The 23,935-nt window shown below is 47.1% G+C and overlaps 1 protein-coding gene across 2 annotated transcripts in view; it reads right to left on the reverse strand.

The window, feature by feature from the left end:
- Positions 1-23,935, reverse strand: part of CFAP74 (cilia and flagella associated protein 74) — a 1,279,283-nt gene that overhangs the window by 620,695 nt on the left and 634,653 nt on the right. For both annotated transcript variants that reach the window (XM_086921531.1, XM_086921532.1), the window contains exon 24: positions 14,398-14,485. In XM_086921531.1, coding sequence (XP_086777657.1) covers positions 14,398-14,485 — 88 coding nt within the window. The remainder of the gene's footprint in view (positions 1-14,397; positions 14,486-23,935) is intronic.

Consider the following 23,935-nt stretch of genomic DNA (forward strand, 5'->3'; position numbering starts at 1 on the left):
CATTGATGGAAAACCCCAGCAAGTGCAGGAGGTCGGCCGTAGTCTGGAGGTGGGTGACGACTGTCTGGGGCGAGCCCGCCTTCAACAACCAGTCGTCGAGGTAGGGGAAGACTGACACCCCTTGCCTGCGCAGATGGGCTGCGACCACCGCCATCACCTTCGTGAACACCCGTGGGGCGCTGGTAAGGCCGAAGGGGAGCACGGTAAACTGAAAGTGCTCCAGGCCTACCGTGAACCGCAGGTAACGCCGGTGGGCCGGCAGGACGGGGATGTGGAAATAGGCGTCCTGCAAGTCCAACGCTACCATCCAGTCTCCTGGGTCCAGGGCAGCCAGGACCTGAGCCAAAGTGAGCATCTTGAACTTCTCCGTCCGGAGGAAGCCGTTGACGTTCCGCAGATCCAAGATAGGGCGTAGGCCCCCTTTGCCCTTCTTGGGTACCAGAAACTAGTGGGAATAACAGCCACGTCCTACTTCTGGCCCAGGAACGCGCTCGATGGCCCTCTTGGCCAAGAGGGCCGAAACCTCCTCTTGCAGAAGTTGCAAGTGATCCCCCGACACACGGTGGTATTGAGGTGGCATGGATGGAGGGGAAGACTCGAAGGGGAGGGAGAAACCCCTTCGGACAATTTGCAGCACCCACCTGTCCGAAGTGACTGTATGCCAGTGGGAGAGGTGATGGCGAACCCTGCCTCCCACAGGCGTCACATGGGCCTGAAAACTCGGACTAGGAAGGTTTTGAGGCGGGGGCTGCTGAGGGAGGTGTGGACTGGCCTCGCCGCTGGCCCCGACCACCGCCACGGTGGTTCCCACGGCCGCCACCGCGTTGCTGAACATTCTGCGGCGCGTGGCTGACGGTCCGTGGTGGGGCGCCCCTTCCGTGGCCACGAAAGGAGCGAAAGGCACCCGATTGCTGGCGTGGGGCCAGCAATCTGCCTTGTCGCCGAAGAGGCGACGGCCATCAAACGGCATGTCCAGGAGAGTGGCCTGGACATCGGCCGAGAAATTGGCGGACCTCAACCAGGCGTGGCGTCGAACCGCCACCGTCGTTGCCATCGCCCTGCCCAGTGAGTCCGTGGTATCCAGCCCACACCGGATAGAAAAGCGTGCCGCATCTCGGCCGTCCGCAAGGGTTTGGCTGAGTCTAGCCCTGACCTCCTCAGGGCATTGTGGCAGCACCTCCGCAACCGTGTCCCACAGAGTGTGGGTGTAGCGGCCCAAGAGACAGTTGGTGTTCACTGACCGGAGCCCTAGGCTCACAGACGAGAAGACCTTCTTCCCGAACTGCTCATATCTCTTGGATTCCCTGTCGGGCGGGGCCGACGGGAACGCGGTCTGGGAGTTGGAGGCCTGGATGACCAGGCTCTCGGGGGTGGGATGGGTGGACAAAAAGCAAGGGTCGCCCGGTGCCGGGCGGTAGCGTCTGGCCACGTTCCCATCCACAGGGGGACCTGTGGCGGGCTTGGACCAAGTGCCCAGCAGAACGTCACACAAGGCCTCATTGAACGGCAGAAGGGGCTCCGCGGAGCCGGACTGCTGTTTGAGGACCTCAGTGAGGAGATTAGTCCTCACGGCCGCGACGGGGAGCTCAAGGTTTAGGGCCTTAGCTGCCTTCGTCAACACTACACTGTAAGCAGAACCCGCCTCCGAAGCCACAGTCGGGGGCGACGTAAATCCAGTGTCTGGCGAGGTGTCAATACCACTGGCCTCCCCAAGCTCATATGTCCAGTCCTGATGAGACTGGCAATCACGTGCCAGAGGGTCCTCGGACCCCTCCCATTGCTCCTCGTCACCCGGCTCCTGGAGACCAGGATTAACAGCCAGGGCCTCCTCGTGGAGATAGAACTCTCCGAAGGCCGACGGAATCGGCGCCCAGCGGCGCCCCTCCGACACCTGAGTAGGACCGTAGGAAGCATTGGGGTCGGCAACCACTTCGGCTGCCGGGGACGACACCTGAAGGGACGTCGCCGGCGAGGTCGTAAGGTCGACCGGCGAGGTCCCGGATCCGGAGCCGGATCCAGCGAGGTCGCGCGGCGCCGGGACCGAAGTCGCCAGCGGCGCCGGGGCCGAAGCACCCGACGTCGTCGGGGCCGAAGCGCCCGACCCGGAAGGACCTCCAGACGGGGCCGATCGGCCCGAAGGCGCCACAGGAACCGACTGAGGAGGGAGGGCCCTCATGGCCATGAGGTACCTCTCGACCTCCTCCTGCGACGCGCCGTGCCCAGGGACCCGAAGGTGTGGGGCAGGCGGCGACGCTTGCGACTCCCGCGGAGCCGCGTGGGCGGTGTCGCCCGAATCCCCGGTCGCATCGAGCGAGCGACGGGGCGGGTCGGAGGATCGATGGTGTCGCTCCGACCTCTCATGCCTCTTACCTGAGGACTTGGAACCAGACGATCGGTGTCCACTCCCGGAACGTCGATGACTCCGACCTCGCGACCTGTCCCTCGACCTCCCGTGGGACCGGGACCGGGACCTGGAGCGGCGCGGGGCCGACTGCCTCAGCTCGAGACGCTTGCGGGACCGCTCCCGCCTAGCCTTCGACGTCAGGGCCCGGCAGTCGGAGCAGGTGCGATCGTCGTGGTCGAGGCCTAAGCACTTCAGGCACCGGCGATGGGGGTCCGTGACCGACATGAGTCGGCCGCACTTCGAGCAAGGCTTGAACCCGGGCATCCCTGGCACCAATAGTCGAGAATCGACTAACTAGAGGATCAAAAAGATCAAAAAAGTTTTCAGTCAAAAGTGACTGGGGGTAGAGCTTCTTCCGGATCTGCGCTAGCTGGCGCGGAAAAAAGAAGAACTGACGTCAGCGCGCATGGGCGCCGTCTATATACTCCGATGACGTCATCCCGGCGCTCACGACGCCGACGACGGACGCGGAGCCGCAGACGACGCCTACCAGCGCGCAGGGGTATTGCTACGCAAAAATTTCCGGATCCAGTCTGACGCCTGGGGATATTCTAAGGTAAGGAATCTATCACTAACGTGTCTCTTTCAGATATAACATAACATAACATAACATAACAGTTGTAGCACTTCATCAATGTTAAATATTCTGATATCATCATGGTTAAGGTAATGTGACCTCAATTCCTGCGAAGATTTAGGGTCATATGACATCACTTGCTGTGATGTCATTAAGGACATAGGGTGTGTGATGTTACTTCCACTACACCTGACATTTTGCTGAATCAACGTCCCTATCAACACACTGATAAGCTTCATAAGCACCAAGAAATCCACAATGGAAAAACAGCTGCGGAGAACAATGGTTAAGACAACAGTACGTTCACTAAAAACAGCGGAAATGAAAGGCATCAAGTGAAAGCAAAAAAACAAAAGGACTCTGTAATAATCAGATGTCCAGTAGCTGAGGTGTATTTTGTATATAAGATGGTTTATTAGTCTTAGTTGCTGAAAAGTAATAAGTTTCAATAGTAAGCTTCAATTATAAGCCTACCAGGAGCAGCTTCCCTGCAGCCCAGCTCATACTCCGACACTCCAGCACCTCAAAGGCACCCAAACATTCCAACGCATCACCCTGCACCAACATTCCACACAGAACACCCATGCTGGCTAATCAGCAGGGTATGACACATCTCCTCTTTTTACAGAACACAACAACCATGTTGCGAATAACGAGTGAATATTTCGCTCTTTCATAAGACAAAAGAGACATGCAAGAACAAATCGTGGATGTAACAATGAAATGATATTGCATACAGCTAAAAGACCATGCATGTGCAAACAACTGATAAAAGAACAGCAATATTGAGCATAGAAGATGACATATCGCAATTTCATACGGTGACAAAAGAGACAGGCATTAAACATATTAAAACGTAAGATGATATGATATCACATATCATATAAACTATGCATGTAAAATCAATAAATAAATAAAATAATACATAATTGCAAAAACCGAATAAACATTTTGCAATTTCATAAAGATACAAAAGAAGCAAAAAGGACATGCATGAAAACATATTAAATGTAATCACCACGAATGTCTGACATAATATCGACAGACAGAATATCGAAATACAAAAATATCGGAGCAAAAATATCGACATCAAAAATATCGGAATCCTATCTTCATAAAGGTAAGTACAAAAATATCGAAAAAATAATATCGTAGTACAAAAATATCGGAATCAAAAATATCGTTTTTTAAATGTATTATTAATAATGTAAAAATAATTTTAAAATACATATAATTTTACAAATATTAAATTTAAAAAAAAATTAAAACGAATACATATACATTTAAAATAAATAAAACACTTAAGAATTTAATGTAATTTTTTTTATTAATGTTATTTATTTGATTTAATGTAATATTTTTTTGTTTTTACCCTGTACGCCTGTACCCCAAAAACCCAAAACTGACCCTGAACCCTAAAAATATCCCTGTACCCCAAAAACCCAAAACTGACCCTGAACCCTAAAAATACCCCTTTACCCAAAAACTGAAAACTGACCCTGAACCCTAAAAATACCCCTTTACCCAAAAACTGAAAACTGACCCTGAACCCTAAAAATACCCCTTTACCCATGAACTGAAAACTGACCCTTATCCCTAAAAATACCCCTTTACCCAAAAACTGAAAACTGACCCTGAACCCTAAAAATACCCCTTTACCCAAAAACTGAAAACTGACCCTGAACCCTAAAAATACCCCTTTACCCAAAAACTGAAAACTGACCCTGAACCCTAAAAATACCCCTTTACCCATGAACTGAAAAGTGACCTAAAAATACCCCTTTACCCAAAAACTGAAAACTGACCCAGAACCCTAAAAATACCCCTTTACCCAAAAACTGAAAACTGACCCTGAACCCTAAAAATAGCCCTTTACCCAAAAACTGAAAACTGACCCTGAACCCTAAAAATACTCCTTTACCCAAAATTAATTAATATTATTTAATTACCAATTAATTATTAATTAACAATAACAATAAAGTAAATATATTAGCACATTAGCTGTAATTAATTTAATTTAATAATTAATATTATTTTTCCCAATTAATTAAGAATAACAAAAAATTATATATAAAAAAATTACTATAATTAATGTAATCAAATAATTAATATTAATTAATTACCAACTAATTAATAATTAAAAATGTGTACAAAATTATATAAATTAATTAACTAATTAATATAAATTAATTACCAATTAATTATTAATTAAAATATGTACAAACATATATTAATTAATTAATTATTATTAAATTACTTCCCACCCTATTCCCCTATAAACCCATAACCCGCTACACAACATATTTATCAATTAATCAATTAATTAAAATAAATTAAACATTATTTCTCAATTAATTAATTAATATTTCCTACTAATTAATAATTAATTTAACATAATTAAATTACTTCCCACCCTATTCCCCTATAAACCCACAACCCGCTACAGTAGTAAAAGACAATATTTAATTAAATTACATTAAAAATAAATAATAAAACATAATAAATACAATATAATATACACTAAATTTATTAAAAAATTGATATTAGTAACATCGAAGTTATTTATTTCGATATTATTGACATCGATATTTAAAACTTCGATATTACTGATATCATACTAATATCGATATTAAGACTGTCGATATTACTTACCTTCGATATTTTGTCCCATCGATATTTAAACTTCGATATTATTGTATATCGATATTTAAAACTCGATATTTTGTCTGTGTACCAATCACCACATCTCCCCCTTTTCCAAACAAGAGTAGAAAACCACGCACTCTACCACACCCCACATCTCATACCGAACCCCACATGTCACAAAACACACCAGTTGGCCAGACTAGCATTAAAGGCAGCCCACTGAGAATACCAACATCAAAGTGGTGCGGCAGACCACAACACAGAGCATAAATACAAATCAAAATATGAACACAACCCACACATCAAAACAGTACCACACTCAATCACCCACCAAATAACTCTCACACCAAAACATAAAGTGTACAACAGCAAAGAATGGGTGAAATCCACCCCACCCTTCATCCCTAAAAGAAAGGGTTAACCTCTCATAGTCACCCCACACGAAACATCTACATCAGAAATTGGTGACCTAACCTCCTAGTCATACCACACAAAACACCAGCATAAAAAATGGGTGACTCAACCTCTCACAGTCCCTCCCACACAAAACGTCTGCTTCAGAAATGGGTAAATCACACCCCACATCATCACAAGGGGATATAGTTTGAACAGCAAGAAATGGGTGACTTACTCACAGCCATTCCAAACAAAAGCAAGAAATGGGTGGACTTTCTCACTCACAGCCATCTCAAACAACAGCAAGAAATGGATGGACTTACAGCCATCCCAAACAGCAAGACATGGGTGGACTTACTCACTCACAGCCATCCCAAACAACAACAAGAAATAGGTGGACTTACTCACTCACAGCCATCCCAAACAACAGCAAAAAATGGGTGGCAATCATCCCTCCAAGAAACATTATCCCTAAGAAAACCTCCGTAGCAACATCCACCTTATGCAAAGATTATGCACCCTAGAAAAAATCTATCACAGCTACACTTCACGCTCGTATGTACCACGCCATTAAAGAGATCACACACACAGCGATTAGCACAACCTAACACAATCCTACACACTTGAAATGCAAGAAGCCCTGAGTCTAAGACTCCCATCTTCCATTATCCTCAAACTAGGCTTCTGTCTTGTACCACAACAACCAGGGAACCAGAGAATGTTCCAAAAGCAAAGCATAAAAATAATGTATCCGTTGCAGACTGCAAAATCGATTTTCATGAAAAGGTCAGACCACATAACACACCCAGTGCATGGCAACAACCAATGCCAGTTGCAAGGCATCAACCTACTAACTGTAAATCAATTATACCTTCTGATCAACCATAAAGATATATCCAACGCTGATGTCAACATCCAATGCCAGTTGCAAGGCAATGTCTTGCTTACTGTAAAAGAATTATACATTCGGTCGAGTTCTGACCACTGCTCACCCCAACCTGGTGGATGCTTGCTAGCCAAAGCATCGTCCTGATGACTGTCATTCTGGAAAGTGTGAGTTGCCATGAAACGTTGATCTGGTCGGTAGCATCTGGAGAGTACAGATCACACCGTAAACAATGACGACCAGGCAAAATGGCAGCATGCTCAGAAGGACAGTGCCGGGTGGCTCCAGACACGTGCCTGCACCAAACGTCCTTGAAAAGCACGCATAGTCAAGAACCAACAGTGATGCCCACAGCTTGTCCTAAAGCATCCTTGAGTACCGCTACCAAACAGTGAGGAAACACATGCACTGCATGGAGACACGCATGCCCACAGGAGCTGCATTAAAGGCTCGAGCTCACAATTCAAATGGGGTACAAAAGGGGGTGGTGATGGACGGAGCATCTGAATCAATCAAACACTCACACCCAGTCAAAAGATCTGGGTTTAATCCAGCACCGTTCTTTAGCCTACTCTGCCACCAAATTTCAAATGGAGCACACCAAGTTAAACGTTTATTTACCCTTGCCAATTACCGCTACTTGATCATGTCCAGTCGCCAGCTCCACGCTACTCCCATAAATACAAAGTATGATGCCAGATAACCATAACAAAGTACACGCATTGATGATGTCCGATTCAGCCTGCCACAAAACTGAATTATGACACTGGGACTAAATTATTTTTTTAAACTCCACAAATGGGGGCGTGGCCAAGACGGAGGCATAGTTGCGGAGCTCCTCGCCCTTCATCCCCGAATCCCCCACGATCGCCCTTGATTTCGCCTAAACTGGCTCCCCTGCACACCCCAAGGCGTGGAGAGACCCACGGCCCCACAGGGTGACCTAGGGGAGGTGCAGTCGCCTGGATTCACCGCAGCCGCTTGCCGCGGCGGGAGAACGCTTGAGTCGGGCGCTACCTGGCCCCGCTGCGCAGAGGAGGCGGACGAGTTCCAAAACCCTGATTATCCCGCGACCGGAGTGGCCTCCCAGGACTGCCAGTCCCTTCCGGGCCGTGGATTGACCGCCGGGTAGGAGCGAGACCCGAGTACCCGCCACACCTCCCAGGCCGGCCACTCCTCTAATCGAGCCCCCGGCTTCGGCCTACTCAGCTGCGGGGGAGGCCCGCGGCGGCTCGGCCCACCCCGCCGGCGCTGCCTCCCGGCGCAGGATCATCGTCTGAGCGAGTGAGTGGCTGCCTGCTTCCCCCGTACCACAGCGCTTTGGCGCGAGCACAAGTGCGACCTGGGCGGACTGCGGCCCGGGTGCGACCTGCGCTGTTCCCCGGCCTGGGCCTAGACTGTGATGCGGCCTGGGCGGGGCCCCCATCAGCCTGAGTCCGGCGCTGCTGGGGAAGCAACCACATTGCCCGTCCATCTTAGCGGGCCCCTACCATCGTGTGCCGCCCTGTGGCCTGAAGCCTCTGAGGGACCCCTGCAGAGCCACATGTGACACGTGTGCGGCGCTGCGGTCTGCAGCAAGATGCTCCACCTCCAGTGAGCAACCAGGACTTGCTCTCATCTGCGGAGTCGGGCCCTTCCCCAGCTGTGAGTGGGCCTCTTGGCGGCATCTGTGAGGCTCCCGGCGAACCACATCTACAAGACCCTGAGGTGAGGAGCGGGGGGTGCTCGGGGGGCCCTGGTGGTCGCACCCCCGGCGGGAGGAGAGCTGACGCATACCCACTGGTGGTCCCCCTCCAGACTCACTGAAGTTTGCACTGGAGAACAGGGTGGACACGGACTGGGCTCAGCCGGCACCCTAGGCAGACACTGTGCCCTAGTGGCCGACCCGGGCGGCGGAACCTTGCCCTCATCTGCACTCGGGGGGCGCGGATCGAGCCCCCGGAGCAGTTCAAACTCGCCCACGACCCCTCTGCGCCACGAACTGCTACACCGGTGTGAGTCACGTTCGGTGACTGTCTCTGGGCCTCCCCGGGACTGTCTTTTGGTACTCAAACTCTGGCAATGCGCCCCTAATCCTTAAGGCTCAGGACTGATCCTCACCTCACACCACGAAGACCTCCACCAATCGCAGAGGGGGCCGACCGATTAACGAACTACTCATGAAAACGTCCTCTAAACCCGAGAAATCCCATGCACCCACATCACCGTCAACATCGGCGGCCACCCCAAATAAGGAGGCTGAGGACGCCCCTATAACGAAGTTGTTTCTGGAAACCCTCTTCAACACGCTGCGCACCGACTTCCAGACCCTGAATCACGAACTGGTCAGTGAACAGAGAGAACTGCGCAGAGGTCTGGATGGGCTGGGGGAGAGAGTGGTGGCAGTGGAGGAATCTAATCAGACCCGTGGTGAAGCCCTGGCGCACCTCCAGCAAGAGGTTCTCCGCCTTCAGGAACAGCAGGTGGGCCTTCAGGCACACGCGGAAGACCTTGAAAACCGTTCCCGACGGAATAACATACGGGTCAGAGGCGTGCCATCGAAAGCGGAGGGGAATAGCGTCACGGAATACCTCCAAGACCTCTTCCGAGAGATCCTCAACGAATCTGCTGAATTCCCCATCCGTATTGACCGAGCGCACCGAGTAGGTCTGCCCCGCCGTGCCCCTGCGTCTCCTCCGGACATCCTGGCGTTCCTCCCGGACTTTCCCCTGAAGGAGAGGATATTGAGAGAAGAACGCCGAGCGCAACCTATCCGCTTCCGAGACAACTCTATTGAGCTCTTCCAAGACCTCTCCGCCATCACCCTTCAGAAACGCAAGGACTTTAAGGTGGTCACCATGTTTCTGAGGGACAAAGGTGTGCCCTACTCCTGGGGACACCCGTTCTGCCTGATCTTTAAGTGGGGGGGCACCCTGCACTAGCTCCGCTCGCGGCAGGACACATGCGCCTTGCTGGGCCTGGAACTGCCAGACGATGCTTCTAACGGAGATTCCACCCTGGGATCTTCCCCAACTAACCGCCTGCAACCCCCAGGCAACGGCTGGCAACAAGTACGGAGGCGCCGTACACCCAAACATCGCCTCCGCCCGGATCTGGGGACCATTGCCAAAGACAAAGCTGCAGCCATTGAGGAAGTCGTCAAGGATACCGCCGCTCCTTCCTAAGCCTGACTCAGCGGGGGAGCCATAGCAATTATACTCTTTTTGAGTGGGGGGGAGGGGAGAAGGGCGGGGGGCCACTTGGGTCGCCACTGCCACAGCCTCTTCTATTTTTTCACCCCACGGGCCTGAACTGACTCTGAATAGGCCCGGGACTATGACTACTGGTTGGTTGTTGGAAGTTGGGGTTAGGGTGGGAAGGGGAGGACACAGTTGCTGGGTGGGTGGAGCGGGGACAGTTCTGACCCTGCGGGGCTGCGGACAATGCGCCACTCCGGGTGATGTTTGGGATCCGGATAGAGTTCGTTCAGATGGGGGGGGGGGGCAGGGGTGGGATTGAGGGAGGGGACCAGTATGCCAAGGGACATAAACAAGCTTCGTACACTACATACTGTTTGCCGCGCACGTGGATAGGACTGCCATCGTGCTACGCCACACCCGTAACACCCCAAGATGCCTGACACACTTAAGATATTATCTCTCAATGTAAAAGGCCTCAACAATCCCATTAAGAGGCGAGCTGTGATTTCATATCTAGAACACTCAGGGGCGGACATATGCCTATTGCAGGAAACCCACCTCCTAGCTTAGGACTGGCACAGGATGCGCTCCAGGGCCTTCCCTCAACAAGTTTTTTCATCACTCACAACTAAAAAGGCGGGGGTGGCGATGCTTGTGTCCCGACGCTTTCGGGGCCGGGTAGGGGTCAAAGTGGGAGAAATCAAAGGCCGCCTCCTATCATACACCCTTCTTGTGGGCACCAGTACGATGACAGTTGGTTCCATATACGCCCCAATCACTGGCCAGGAAGCTTTTCTTAAGAATGCACTTTCGGAAACGCTGCAACCCCCTAGCACACACCTACTCATTGGGGGGGACCTCAACCTTGTTATGGACACACACAAAGACAGATCTGGACACCGCTATGGGGACACTGGAGCGTTATCTGAGGCAGGCACTCTACGCCGATGATATCATTGCCACCCTCAACGATCCATCCCGCTCTATACCCACCTTCCTAGAGGAATTGGAAACATTTGGAGCAATATCTGGCTTCAAGATCAACCGGGGGAAATCTCTGATTCTGCCTCTGGGCAGTAATGCCAACTCACGCACCCCTACACCAAATTTTGGGTGCGACCTCCAAACATCCTCACAACTCCCATACTTAGGGGTCACCCTCACCTCCAACACCGCCGCGACAGCATCCCTTAACTATAAAACGCTCGCCTCCCAGATCCAAGCTGATCTTGCACTCTGGTCAAAACAACCCCTTTCCCTGTTAGGCCGCATAGCGGCGGTGAAAATGCCAGCCTTGCCTAAGATTCTGTACATCTTTCAAACACTCCCAATCTCTCCGCCGGCTGGCACATTGTCGAACCTGCAAACCGCTCTCCACCAGTTCATCTGGGGAAAGCAACGCGCACGCCTGCACAAACAAGTTGCATACAGAGAGGTGGACGAGGGTGGTCTTGGGGTCCCCAACCTCCTGCAGTACTTCCGTGCCTCGCAAATCCGCTACCTGGTAGAATGGTATAGACCGGAATCCGAAAAAAGGTGGCTGTTCCAGGACAGAGCGATGGCCCAGACCTCCCTATGGAAGATACCATTTCTCGCCCGTCAACATAGGCCGCGATATCTCCTTAATTCCCCCATCATGCGCACCATCATGAGGGCTTGGGACGCAGTAGCGGTCAAAAGAGGATTAACAACTTTCCCCTCCCCGCTCACCCCGATTCTAGACAATCCGGAACTCCCACCAGGCAATGACCCCCGCGCCTTTCCGCAATGGCGCGGTACGGAGTGCCGCTCGGCTGGCTACTTCTTCGAATCTGAAAGCTTCCTTTCCCTTGCCGACATTGTGCAGGACTATGGGATAACCAAACCTCGCCTGTTCCAGTACTTCCAATTACGTCATTGGATGTCGAGCCCCAATCGTGCTCCCCTGATGAGTCGGCTGCTGACACCGTTCGAAAAATGGCTGATCACAAAAGATTCCGACCGACACCTTGTCTCAGACCTTTACAAGATGCTCTCTCCTGCGAATGGCCCAAATAAAACGGCGGGACAGAAACGCTGGGAATCGGAACTCGGCAGGGCACTGTCAACCAAGGAATGGGGGCTTATCTATTACAGAGCGGCGCATACCACCCGTAACACCGCTGCCAGGGAAAAAGCGATGAAATTGGCTATATATTGGCATCTTACCCCAGTCAGACTCAACCGTGGCAACCCCCTTCGGAGTGCGCTGTGCTGGAGAGGCTGCGGCGAGCAGGGTACGTTAACTCATCTGCTGTGGGACTGCCACATTGTCCGGGACTACTGGAAAGCGGTCCTAGATGACATTGACTCCACCTTCCAGACCGAAATCCCACGCTTCCCCGCATATGCTGTTTTAGGACTACCCAACGTGCTCACATTCCCCCTGAGGTCCATGCGCGGCAAACAGATGGGCATTGCCATGCAAGCAGCGTCACAGCATATCCTATCACTCTGGGTTCACCCACTGCCCCTACCCACACGGGCGGGTTACACAAATTATGGTTCACACTAGGCATGGAGCGTATCCAGGCCACATTGACACACTCCACAGACTCCTTTCAGAAGACTTGGCGGCCGCTTCTATCCTTGTTGTCCAAAGAATTTAATGAAATCACCTGCCCCAAGTATCTTCGCATCCTGCGACTCACAGGGCCGCCGCGTAATCCTCTGTGAGCTCGAACACCCACTAGCACGCGGCTTTAACAGTGTCATACCACAGGACTCTTGTGCACGGCATACTGGTCGGGGTGGAGGGAGGGAAGGGAAGTTGGGAAGGGGGAGGAGGGTTTGGTTCCTTTTGTTTTGGTCCATTGACCCTTTCGCATGGCACCTTGGGTATAGCACGGGCTCTACATCTCTACGTTGGTGTATTACTCTTGCTCTCTTGCTGATTTCTAGAGAAGACGTGCCTGTCTGTCTCGCTCGCTATATATACCTGCTAGTCACTTGCAGTTTTGAAATGCCTTTCTCTGCTTTTGACTCCAATAAAACAGATTTGAAATTAAAACTCCACAAATTACTGTAAAACGTTTCCAGTAATTTCCACTTTGGGTCTATACATACATCAGGTTGTTGAAAATCCTCATGGGATGAAATCCAAATGAAGTAAGCAAATGAAGCATACCATGGCTGGGGCCGACCGATGAGAGGACACTGTTGGGGGTGCAGGGCTGCAGGGATTTCTGTCTCTCTGTGTATTTTCAGTCTCCTTTAAAGTTCTTTCTTCTGTGGTTTCTTCAGGCTTACATTTTTTGTAATCTTGATTTCCATAGTTTCTTCTATAATTTCTTGCCACTGGAGATTCTTTCCTTTAAATTGTCGCACAAATTTAATAATCAGAAGTCCAGTAGCTGAGGCGTATATTGTATATAAGATGGTTAATTAGCCGAGTTGCTGGTAAGTAATAAGTTCCAATAATAAGCTTCAATGATAAGCCCTACAAGGAGCAGCCTCCCTGCAGCTCAGCCCATACTCCAGCACCTCACAGGCACATGACACTCATACTGGCTGAGCAGCAGGTTATCACAGGCAAAACATCTAAAATGCAGCTCTCACAAGGTTAACGTCTGTATTCAATCATCTTTGCTTTACAGAGTAGAAACCACTAGCTGTACTGCTTGGTGGGGGCCTTGAGCAGACTGCTCAAATTCCTCAGGGAGGTGTCTTCTTATTTCCTTTTCAAATTAGCAATAAAATAGGGCTAGAAACAGGCCAGTTGTAAATTTAAATTAAGTATGTGTAAAGAAGCGATGGAGTCAGGCATTATATAAAAATAAATATTTATTTAGGCCCCATTAAACGACCCACTGGTGCAAAAGTCAAAGCGTCCTGCTCTAGCAATCTCCAACCGCTTCTGCCCAATTCAAACAAAACTCTACACAATGAATTCTAACATTACATCAATAAATTCTAAATGACATAGATAAACTCTGACTACTTTGACAGACATAAAAGAAATAAAAAGGACACGATTGCCACAGTATGATTAATATTTATTTGGGCTAAATAAGAGAAAATGTTGCTTTACGATAGCTAACCTTTACAACTATTTTAGGGAATATACATTTCTCTTCATAAAAAGTACACTAGGACGGCGCATGTGGACAGAGACATTTTAGTATTTATGAACAATACCGATGATGTCAAGATGGAGAACACAGATTTCTTATGTGTTTATACATATGAAATATTACTGGGCATACACAACATTGAAGATGTCAGGACACTGCACTAATCAGAGACACCGAAAGGCTTGCTCAGTTTTCAGCCTGTAAACACTCCTGCTCACCTGATCTGCCACAGAAATGATCATGGGGACTTCCAGAACCCCTGTTTCTTTATCGAAGTAGGCTCCTGCATCATCCGCGAGGGAGGATCTGAAATACAAATTATACAGATCAGCATGTCGGCAGGCATTGTAAGACACACTTCCTGTAGTACACCATGAGAACTTCAGAACGAATTCCTCATAACTGGAACCTTCGAGCTGAAAACATCACAATGGCAATAATGTCCAGAACCATGCCATCTTTTAACACTACAGGCACAATGTTTCCATGAGGGTCAGGACTACCTTAGTGTATGAATCTGCAAACGACTGCAAAAAGCCTGTAAAAAGAAGATGTGTTTATATGAATCCACCCATGCATTTTGATTCGCAGGCAGAAACTCTTGGTGGTGTCTGCTTTACCCTTCCTCTGCCAGATAATCAAAAAGCTGCTGACACACAGACTGCACAGTTACACATATGTAGTTCCCTAGTCCATATCACGCATACCAGTTAACAATTATCACTGTCCTTCCAGTTCATACTGGGTCCTCACGTAGGCCTGGTGCTGAGTAAAAAGACCTTTAACCCTTTGAAGACTCTTTTTGTTTCCTTAAGGCAAGATAAGGTTTACCTGCCAGCAAATGTACTGTGGCTGCATGTAGCAACCTTTTCCCACGGCACATACATTATGTCCACTTTAGCTGAGAGGTGGGAAAGCCACTGAAAGCTCGAGTCAGGCTCGAGCCTGAAGCCTGGCTCTGCCTCAGCTCGAGGTCTCGTTGGAGCCTCGAGCCCAAGACTAGCCGAGCTTTCATGTGGCTTCTGCCAGCCACCCTCGCTTTACCCCCATTATGCAAAAAGAGGTAAAAACAAAGCATTTGCACTTTAGTTGAAAACGAATGACATATAGATAACCATACAGTGGATGATGTGCAAATATTTTATTTGACTGATCCTTCTGTTTTCTTCACTATCGCATATGAAAACTCCTTCAAGTACGTGAGTTGAGAATACCAGTGTGGTATATAGGTAATCTGGTAAATTGTTTCCATAGTGCATGTTCTTTTGGTCTGAATGCAATTGGGCCCTATTCACACTCTACCTTCCAGGTTCTCTGTATTTGTAGTAATGTTGTGGAATGCGGAATACATTCTTGGCAGCACCACTCTTAGGACTAACTTGTCTCTATTACGACATTAATAACGAAGTTATACGAACAACTCTTGAATAAGTATTTAAGTATTACTACATCGACTTGGCGACGAGTTGGGATACTGATTGAGCTGTACAAAAAACAGGGGGTAGCTTGGTCACTGTGGGGGCTGGGGGAGGAAGCTTCAGAGTTTCCGACAAACACGCTGGCATATTATGTCAATCATTATGTGAGAAGCATGAGGGGAAACCTGAGGGTCAGTGGAAAGGGAAAGGAGTGCACATTGTGGGGGATATATAAAACATAGTATTTTGTAAAATAACCATGTTTTAAGGTCTTAAAAACAGAGACGATAATATGTATGTTCTTGTCTGAGTGAGTACTTAAAAACCCCAACTGAAATCCGAGAGGCACCTTACCATACCCAAGTAAAAGGTCCTGTAGCCGAATATTTATTACAAATACATTTATCAGATGGTTGTAACACCTCAAACAACCCCCTGCAGCTCTGCCCTGACAAAAACCCATTGTGTTTGATTTAATAGGCTATAATGTTGCTCTGTCTATAAGAATGTTGGGCACATACAGGGTTCCCATGACAACTGTCCTGCTTTTTAGTGCACTAATGGCTCTGTCGCAAGGATCGGCTTGGACACAGCTGATGGCATGGTAAATAACAGTGGACTATGCCATCAGTCATGAAATAAAGTACCTCTCCTAGAGAACATTGCTCAAAGTGAGGCAGTGGACTGCTCTCCGACTGGACATCGGCCTAGAGTTGGAGATGATCTCACTGGATGGAGTGGACAATTAACAAATGAAACGGTTGTATGGCATTATAACGCAGGCTTTTACACACGTGCCATTACAACGCTATTTTTACAACGCAAGTCGTTACAACGACTCTGCGCTGTATAAGCGCTGGATAGTGGAATTGTTCAATTTTCTATTCCAACTCCAGCTCACGTTACAGTAGGGAAGGTGTTGGAATAGAAATTAAACTATTCCCTATCCAACAGCGCCCTCCAGCGCAAGTCGTTGTAACGACTTGCGTTGTAATAGCAGCATTGTAATGGTAGCGCGTGGTAATACCTGCGTTATAAAGGCTGTTCCCCAATGAAACTATTTGCATAGTGGACACTGCTGAAGGGTTAAAGATTATGAAAAAATACCAGTAGTGGCACATGAACAGGAAGGGGCTAGGATAGGTGTGGTTCAATTATGGTTTTTTAATCGAGCGCAGGGAGTTTACAGCCCTCTTTCTCATAATAATCGAATTTGATTACGGTAAAAGGATGAATAGCCCTTCAATTGCATCCTTCATCTCTTCATTAGGAATACCTGGAGACATCCTCAGGGACGTATTTGGCACAATATACATACATTAATCCACTGCCTGCCCCAAACATTTAGGCTTCGACAGACTAGTCTTCCTCTAAGTAGATTTCTGCTGAATACCAAAGCAGAAACCATAAATTTGTTTCTAATATACGGATTTTCCAAAATCAATTTTTAAAACATTATCTGTATAATTCTTTACAGGAAAATTGACTCAATAAAGGGAAAGCGAAAGCAGAAAAATAACATCCTTTAAGTTAATATTACTGAAAAATATATGTTTTCTAGAGAAGTGAACAGTACGTTGGCCCTGAGGAAGAAACTAAATTGCAATTCAATGTTCTTTATTGCAGTTGCTAAAAAAAAGATATCTTTTTAAGGAATGCTATTCAGGCTCCTCGGATGTCTCAGATTACTTTGCATTTAATGCAGTATCAGTCCACCTCCTACACTAAAACAGATAGGAAGTCAGCTGGAACATCCCAACCTCGACAATCTGCCGAACGTGCTGCCATTAATAAATCTTCGTACCCCCCTCTGGAGAACTGATAATGGTATCACGGCATGGCGCAAGCACTGGAGATGAGGTGGATAGCTCCCAGCAGTGGAACAGAAATAGATAAACAGCTGTATCTCTACAAAGTTGGTGCCTTTTATAGGGCCCGATTCACCAAATTTTCAAACTTGTGTATGACTCTATTAAATGCAATAAAAGTAGGACATTACATAATTGGTAATTCTCACTGCTCTTATGATAGTGAAAAATCCAAAGTACTGAATATGTCTGCATTTACACTGTATTAGTCCTGGGGTATGACAATTGTATTTGTCATGTGTTTACACAATGCAAAGTCCATTCACGAATTCCGCATCAGCAATGTCTCTATTAGCTATGATCAATGAACTACTTCACGGACAGTTAACACAAATGTTGCCCAATCAAACGCCACTAAACAAGAGTATTAACAAATGCTTAGTGCCAAAGACCATTTCTGAAAACTGGTATTTACCCTTGTTTTGGTCATTGCATGAACGGGAGTGGAAATAATTGGGTCAGGAAAGAGGGTGTGTGTGCTGTGCCTTAGAGGCCGATTAGACTTTGGTGGACAGAGTTAACTCTGTAGTGATGGAGGTGGATATTACCTCTGCATATTGAGGGAGCGCCACCTACAAAATTTAGAGGTGTCCGCTGGGGTGGCACTGTCAGCCATGGCAGCCAGCCATCAAATGTTTTTTTAGTTTTTTGTTTTTCAGAAAATCATAAAGTGTGAGTTTCTTTTGAAGAAAAAAAATGACTCACACATCCTGGGAGTATTTTCCAGGGACGTGGAGGCATTTTGGGGTTTCATGTCATCACCACTAGGTTTTTCCTGGCATTAATGGACCACAAAAAAGCATTGCATCATTCATCCTAAATAGGTAACATGATGTTATGCCCTTCCTCTGACATCCCCTTCTTCATTAACCCATCGAAGGAAATATTCCATCAATGGATCCAATGGGGGCTCTGCCACTGGCATACTTAAGGTCCAACCATCTCTGTATAAGACAGGAAGATCAAGGGTTTGGCACTGTGACCTCCATCACATTTGCAACAGAGTGCCCAGTCTGCCAAACTCTAAATCAGGCCCTAGCTTCCCCCAAACATTAAGAATTGAACCAGGCCCATTGCATACTTTCCACATCCAGAAAGAAACAATGTTATTCCTCTCGTAAATTAGAACAGGGCAAGCCAAGTGAGACTCATGCAAGGCATTGGCTACATTTCTGGCACTAGCTATGCTTTTGAATATAGTCTAAACAGAGAACTGGCCCTTGAAGGCTATCATTTGTCAACCATGGCTACCTTCAACATCGCGGACTTCGATCAGGTGCGCCTGATATTTCCATGTCCTCTTCAGGAGGCCCTGGAACAACGTAAATCGAGTTGTACTAGTGAGTGCCTGAAAGTCATGCCCTGCAAATTTCCTAATGCCAATTGCTGAACCCTGTATTTGTCCTTCTGCAGGTCATGAAGTCGGATTTTCTCCCTGTCCTATAAAGTCCTCGGGACATTTTGTTTTAACAAAAAGGACAGACCTACTGAAAATGAGAGTTGGGAAGGCAAACAGTACAGATAACATGAAAGTCTGTTTGTGCCTTTTTTTCTCCCACAGGAAGGAGAGATAGCAAAAAGAAAAGTCATTTTGTAAAAAAAAAAAAAATGCACTCTGTTGCTCAAAATACATTGATTGAAGCTGGGTTTCAAAGGTTTGGAAAGGTTTTTAAAAAAAGGCAGAAAGCTGAGGTCAGTGCTCCAGGATCCAGCAAAAATAACTGGCACTGGTAGGGTATGTTGGAATACTGATGGAGTACATTTCCTTAAAGAGAAGTACCTGTTTTCCAGCCTTATCTACATCACCCTTCTCATTCTCTCTTTCTGCTTCAAAAAAGGTTGGTGATAGAGTGTTCTTGTCAGTTTTACTTTATGAGTGACATTTTCATGCATTTAAAAGTGGCTTCTTTTTAAAGAAAATAATCGAAAAATGTCCACTACTGCCTGTAATAATAAGGCAAATAATTATTTTTTGCATTTTAACAAATGTGACTTTTCAAAAGGACAGGTAGGATGTATATATTTGATACATGCTCCAGGATCCCGCGTGTGGGCTAGGCAACTTAGTGCTAATGACTATTAATGAAGATCCCCTGGGAAACTATTACCTTTAAGAGCTGTCAATGCAGTGATATAATCTAACGTACCGAAGTGAAACAAAATCATTTAAGAAATAACCTATTTTTAATCTGAATCTTCATCATATCTTAATCATAATGTTGGCTTGGCTCATCCTTTGCGCCTAGAGCTACGTCAAACCTCTGACTTGTCTCTAGCTCAGCTCTTACTCTGAAATTCCTGGCCTACTCATCTGCATACTACCCAGGGGTTTCTCTTCTGTTCTGAGAGGCTTCTGGGGCTCTGGTAAAGGAGGACAGGAGTGGGCAGTGGAGGTCAGCAATGGCACAGGAAAGCCTGCAGGTTAATGGCCACAGTTTAGGCCAAATGAGAGTTGGAGTGGACAGATGATATTACACAGAGGTTAGCTGTAGGAGATAGGCACATAGTCATCAGGCACCTAAATATGATTGGTCATATAAAAGATGAATTTCCACCCATCGATTTGTTTCTGTCACATCCTTAAACACACCACCTGCTCACTCATTAACTGAAGACAGGCATTAGCTGCAGTGCGGCGTGCCGCAGGTCAAGTTCATTTAACAAATTTGGAAATGACAACAGAGCCATTCATCCCTTGAGTCTCCATGACTTCTGTACTGTGCGGGCGAAAGCAGCAAAGTTATTTTTGCAATAAATGAAGTGTGCAGTCATTATGTAAATATAAATATTATAATTCAAGGAAGCCTGATATCCTGTACAAAAAGCCTCTCTAATTTCCTTAAGACAGGCAGCATCTGACGTCTCTAATCACGTATAATAACAAAATGGTGTAGCTGTTCAACTGTAATAAGTTATTACAATTGTGTTTTGATGGCAGGGGGAAACAGAACCCACTTCAGCCACACCACGCAACCCCCATGGACTGACCACTACTGCATACACTTCTTCGTCAATAAACCCAAGCCGCCCAAACCTGCTCGGCGGCTTCCGCGAAGAAACTGGAGCAGAACCACCAAGGAGCAGCTCAACTCCACCCTCAACCGCAACCCCACCCACCGCGACCAAGGCCGATATTGCATCCAGGGGACTTCACTCTTGGATCTCCAGCTGCGCAGACAAGCTCGCCCGCTACGCAACTCTGACAGACAGCGCCATAGTGAAGCCACCTGGTTCACTGCCGACCTCCAAGAAACCAGACGCACCTGCAGACACCTCGAGAAGAACTGGCAAAACAACAAGATGCCCGAAAACCACACCACCTACAAAGAAGCCATGACAGAATACCACCATCACATCAGAACCACCAAAAGAACCTTCATCCTCATCAAAATCCTCGCTAGCATCAGCAACTCCAAGGAGCTCTTCAGCGTTATCCAAGAATTCACCAAACCTGTTAGCAAAACCACGGATACCATTCCCTCCCAGGACCTCTGCGACAAGCTTTACTCGCCGCCACAGATGACATCCGCAGCACTGATACTACTCGACCTGTCAGCAGCATTCAACACTGTTATAGTTATTGTTATTAGTGAGGTTTTATATCGCGCCTAATCACCTGCAGGTCTCTAAGCGCTGTGTCTTCCACCGCACACTTGCCGCCAGACTACACAATGCCGACATACAATGAACCGCCCTCGACTGGATCCGCTCATTCCTCACTGGCAGAAGCCAACAAATCAGACTAGCACCCTTCCTCTCCAAACATACAGAAATCAACTGCGTAGTACCCCAGGGATCATTACTCAGCACAATCCTCTTCGACATCTACATGGCCCCTCTCGCCAACCATCATCCGACAGCACGGCCTCAGCATAGTATCCTACGCGGACGATACCCAGCTCATCCTCTCCCTCACCAAGGACTCCACCACCATCAGGCTCAACTTCCAGGAAGGAATGCAGGACCTTGCATCATGGATAAGCAACAGCTGCCTGATGATCAACTCGGACAAGACAGAAGTCCTCGGACTAGGAAACACCCTGTCAGCATGGAACGACACCTAGAGGCCCGCTGCACTCGGCAGCCATCCGACCACCACGGACCACGCCAGAAACCTCAGCATCATACTCAACTCCTCCCTATCCATGTGAACAAGCAGGTCAACACCATTGCGTCCAGCTGCTTCAACACCATATGTAAAGTTCTCTTTGTAGTAGAAACTTTTTGTCATCTCTACCTGCAGTTTTAGTCACGACTTCCAAAATCAGGAACCGTAATTGGCTGACATTGTGTGCTTGATTTACAAAATGAGCGGCTACACAGGATTTTAAATTTTTTGTGCGGATATTGCTGCAGTGTTCTGTGAGTCGAGTTTTAATCTTTCTCTCGGTCTTTCCTTATGGGAAACCACATGGGCATTTTAGGAGGTATACCACATTAGTGATGTCACATGTAGCTTTGACTTGAATATTTATGGGGGTCCCTTGAGTGGGGTGTTGTATGGTGGTACCTTTGATAATGCTGTTGCAATTGCCACAGTTGTGGCAGGGTACTGTCCCCTTATATGCAGCGTCAGTGGGATTGGTACGAGGTTTCAGCATCTGTTGAATGTTCTTGGAGCGTTGGTAAGCAAAAATTGGAACGCTATGGAAAATGTTATTAAAATCTGGTTCCAATTGAAGTAGTTGCCAATGTTTTTTAATGGAAGCTTTGATTTTGGCACTTGTAGTGGAGTTTTTGGAAACGAATACTGCACTGGTGTCAGTTGTTTGTGGACGTGGTTTCGCAGTAAGCAGTTGAGAACGATCTTTAATCTTAACTCGGTTTTCAGCCAGTTGAGTGATGTTGTTTGGATAGCCTCTTTGGTGGAATTTGTTAATGATGGTAGAACTATTTGCTTTGAAAAGTTCGTCTGTGGATGCACTCAGAAGTTGAGAGTATGGCAGGTGTTTCTTAAGACTCATCTGATGAAAACTGCTGAAATGTAAATAATTATTAAGGACAGTGGGCTTGGTATAGATGGAAGTCTCGAGTTTGTTATCAAAGATTCTAATGTTTACATCCAGGAATGATATGTGCGTTTGACTGATGGTATGAGTAAATTGAATCCGTGCGTCAACTGAGTTGAGATGATAGATGGCTGTCACAAGTTGAGCTTCTGAACCTTTCCACATCAAGAAGATATCATCTATGTAACGGTAATAAGTAGTTAAGTGATCTTTCCACTTTTGGTTTAACATGATGTGTTCGGATTCTAAATGGTGCAAAAAAAGGTTCGCATACGCCGGCGCGGCGCAGTTGCCCATCGCAACACCTTTTAATTGAATACAGAATTTGTCAAGGCAGCAAAACAACTGTGATGGAGGGGGAACTGCATCAGTTCCAAGAGGAACACCTCTAGCTCCAAAGGTTTATCGGTGGTTAGTAAGACTGATTCCAATGCTTGTAATCCCAGATTGTGTAGGATTGAAGTGTATAACGAATTAACGTCGGTAGTACATAGGTGAATGGTTTCATTAGATTCAATGACAATGTTATTGATTTTAGTGAGAAAATCTGTGGTATCTTGTATGTAGCTTGGCATGGGTCTTACACTCGATTGTAAATGTCTGTCAATATATATGCCAATCGGCTCGTGGCTGGAGTTCCGTGTGCTTACTATGGGCAGAAACGGTGGACATGTGGCATGTTTATTGATCTTAGGAACCATATATAAATATGTCACTTGAGGATGATCCTTCATGAGGAATTTTTTGTCTCGTTCTGTGATGGTTCCTGCTGTGACAGCTTTGTCGATGATGTCCTGTAACACTTCTTTGAATTCTAGAGATGGGTCAAAGTGTACCTCCATGTACAGTGTAGTATCACTCAAGTGGTTGGTAATACTTTCACCATAAAAGCTGGTGTCTAAAATAACAAGGGCACCCCCTTTATCAGCTTTACAAATTGTAATGTTGGAGTTGCTTGCCAATTGAACAAGAGCTTGGCATTCTTGGTTAGAAAGATTAGATAGATGTTGTGAAGATCCTTGATAGACGGTATGAAGGTCACTTTGAACCAGTAGTTCGAATGTATTCAGAATTTTATGGCTCACTGGAGCCAGGAAAGTACTCTTAGGTCGAAGGGCCAAGAGAGTGCCAGAATCACCTTGGGGCTGTGAGTCACACACATTAATAAAGAAATGTTTGAGTCTTAAAGATCTCATAAACTTATAGAAACAAACTTGTGTTTCCAATTCGTTGGATTTGGCGGTGGGGACAAACAAAATTCCCTTCTCTAAAACTTTGGTTTGTGTGGCCGTGATGTTGGTTTTGGAGATGTTAATCACTAAGTGCGATGACTTCTTGTTGATTTCCAGTGGGTTGTTGTAAGTTTTGAGAACTGGGACCTCCTGGGTCGCCGATTTGGTCGGGACCTAAACCTAAAAAAGGCACTGGTGTTGTATCAGCTGGTTTGGAGGTTGAAGGTTG

The sequence above is a fragment of the Lissotriton vulgaris genome, chromosome 5 (genome assembly GCF_964263255.1).
Source record: "Lissotriton vulgaris chromosome 5, aLisVul1.2, whole genome shotgun sequence".
NCBI classification, from domain to species: domain Eukaryota; kingdom Metazoa; phylum Chordata; class Amphibia; order Caudata; family Salamandridae; genus Lissotriton; species Lissotriton vulgaris.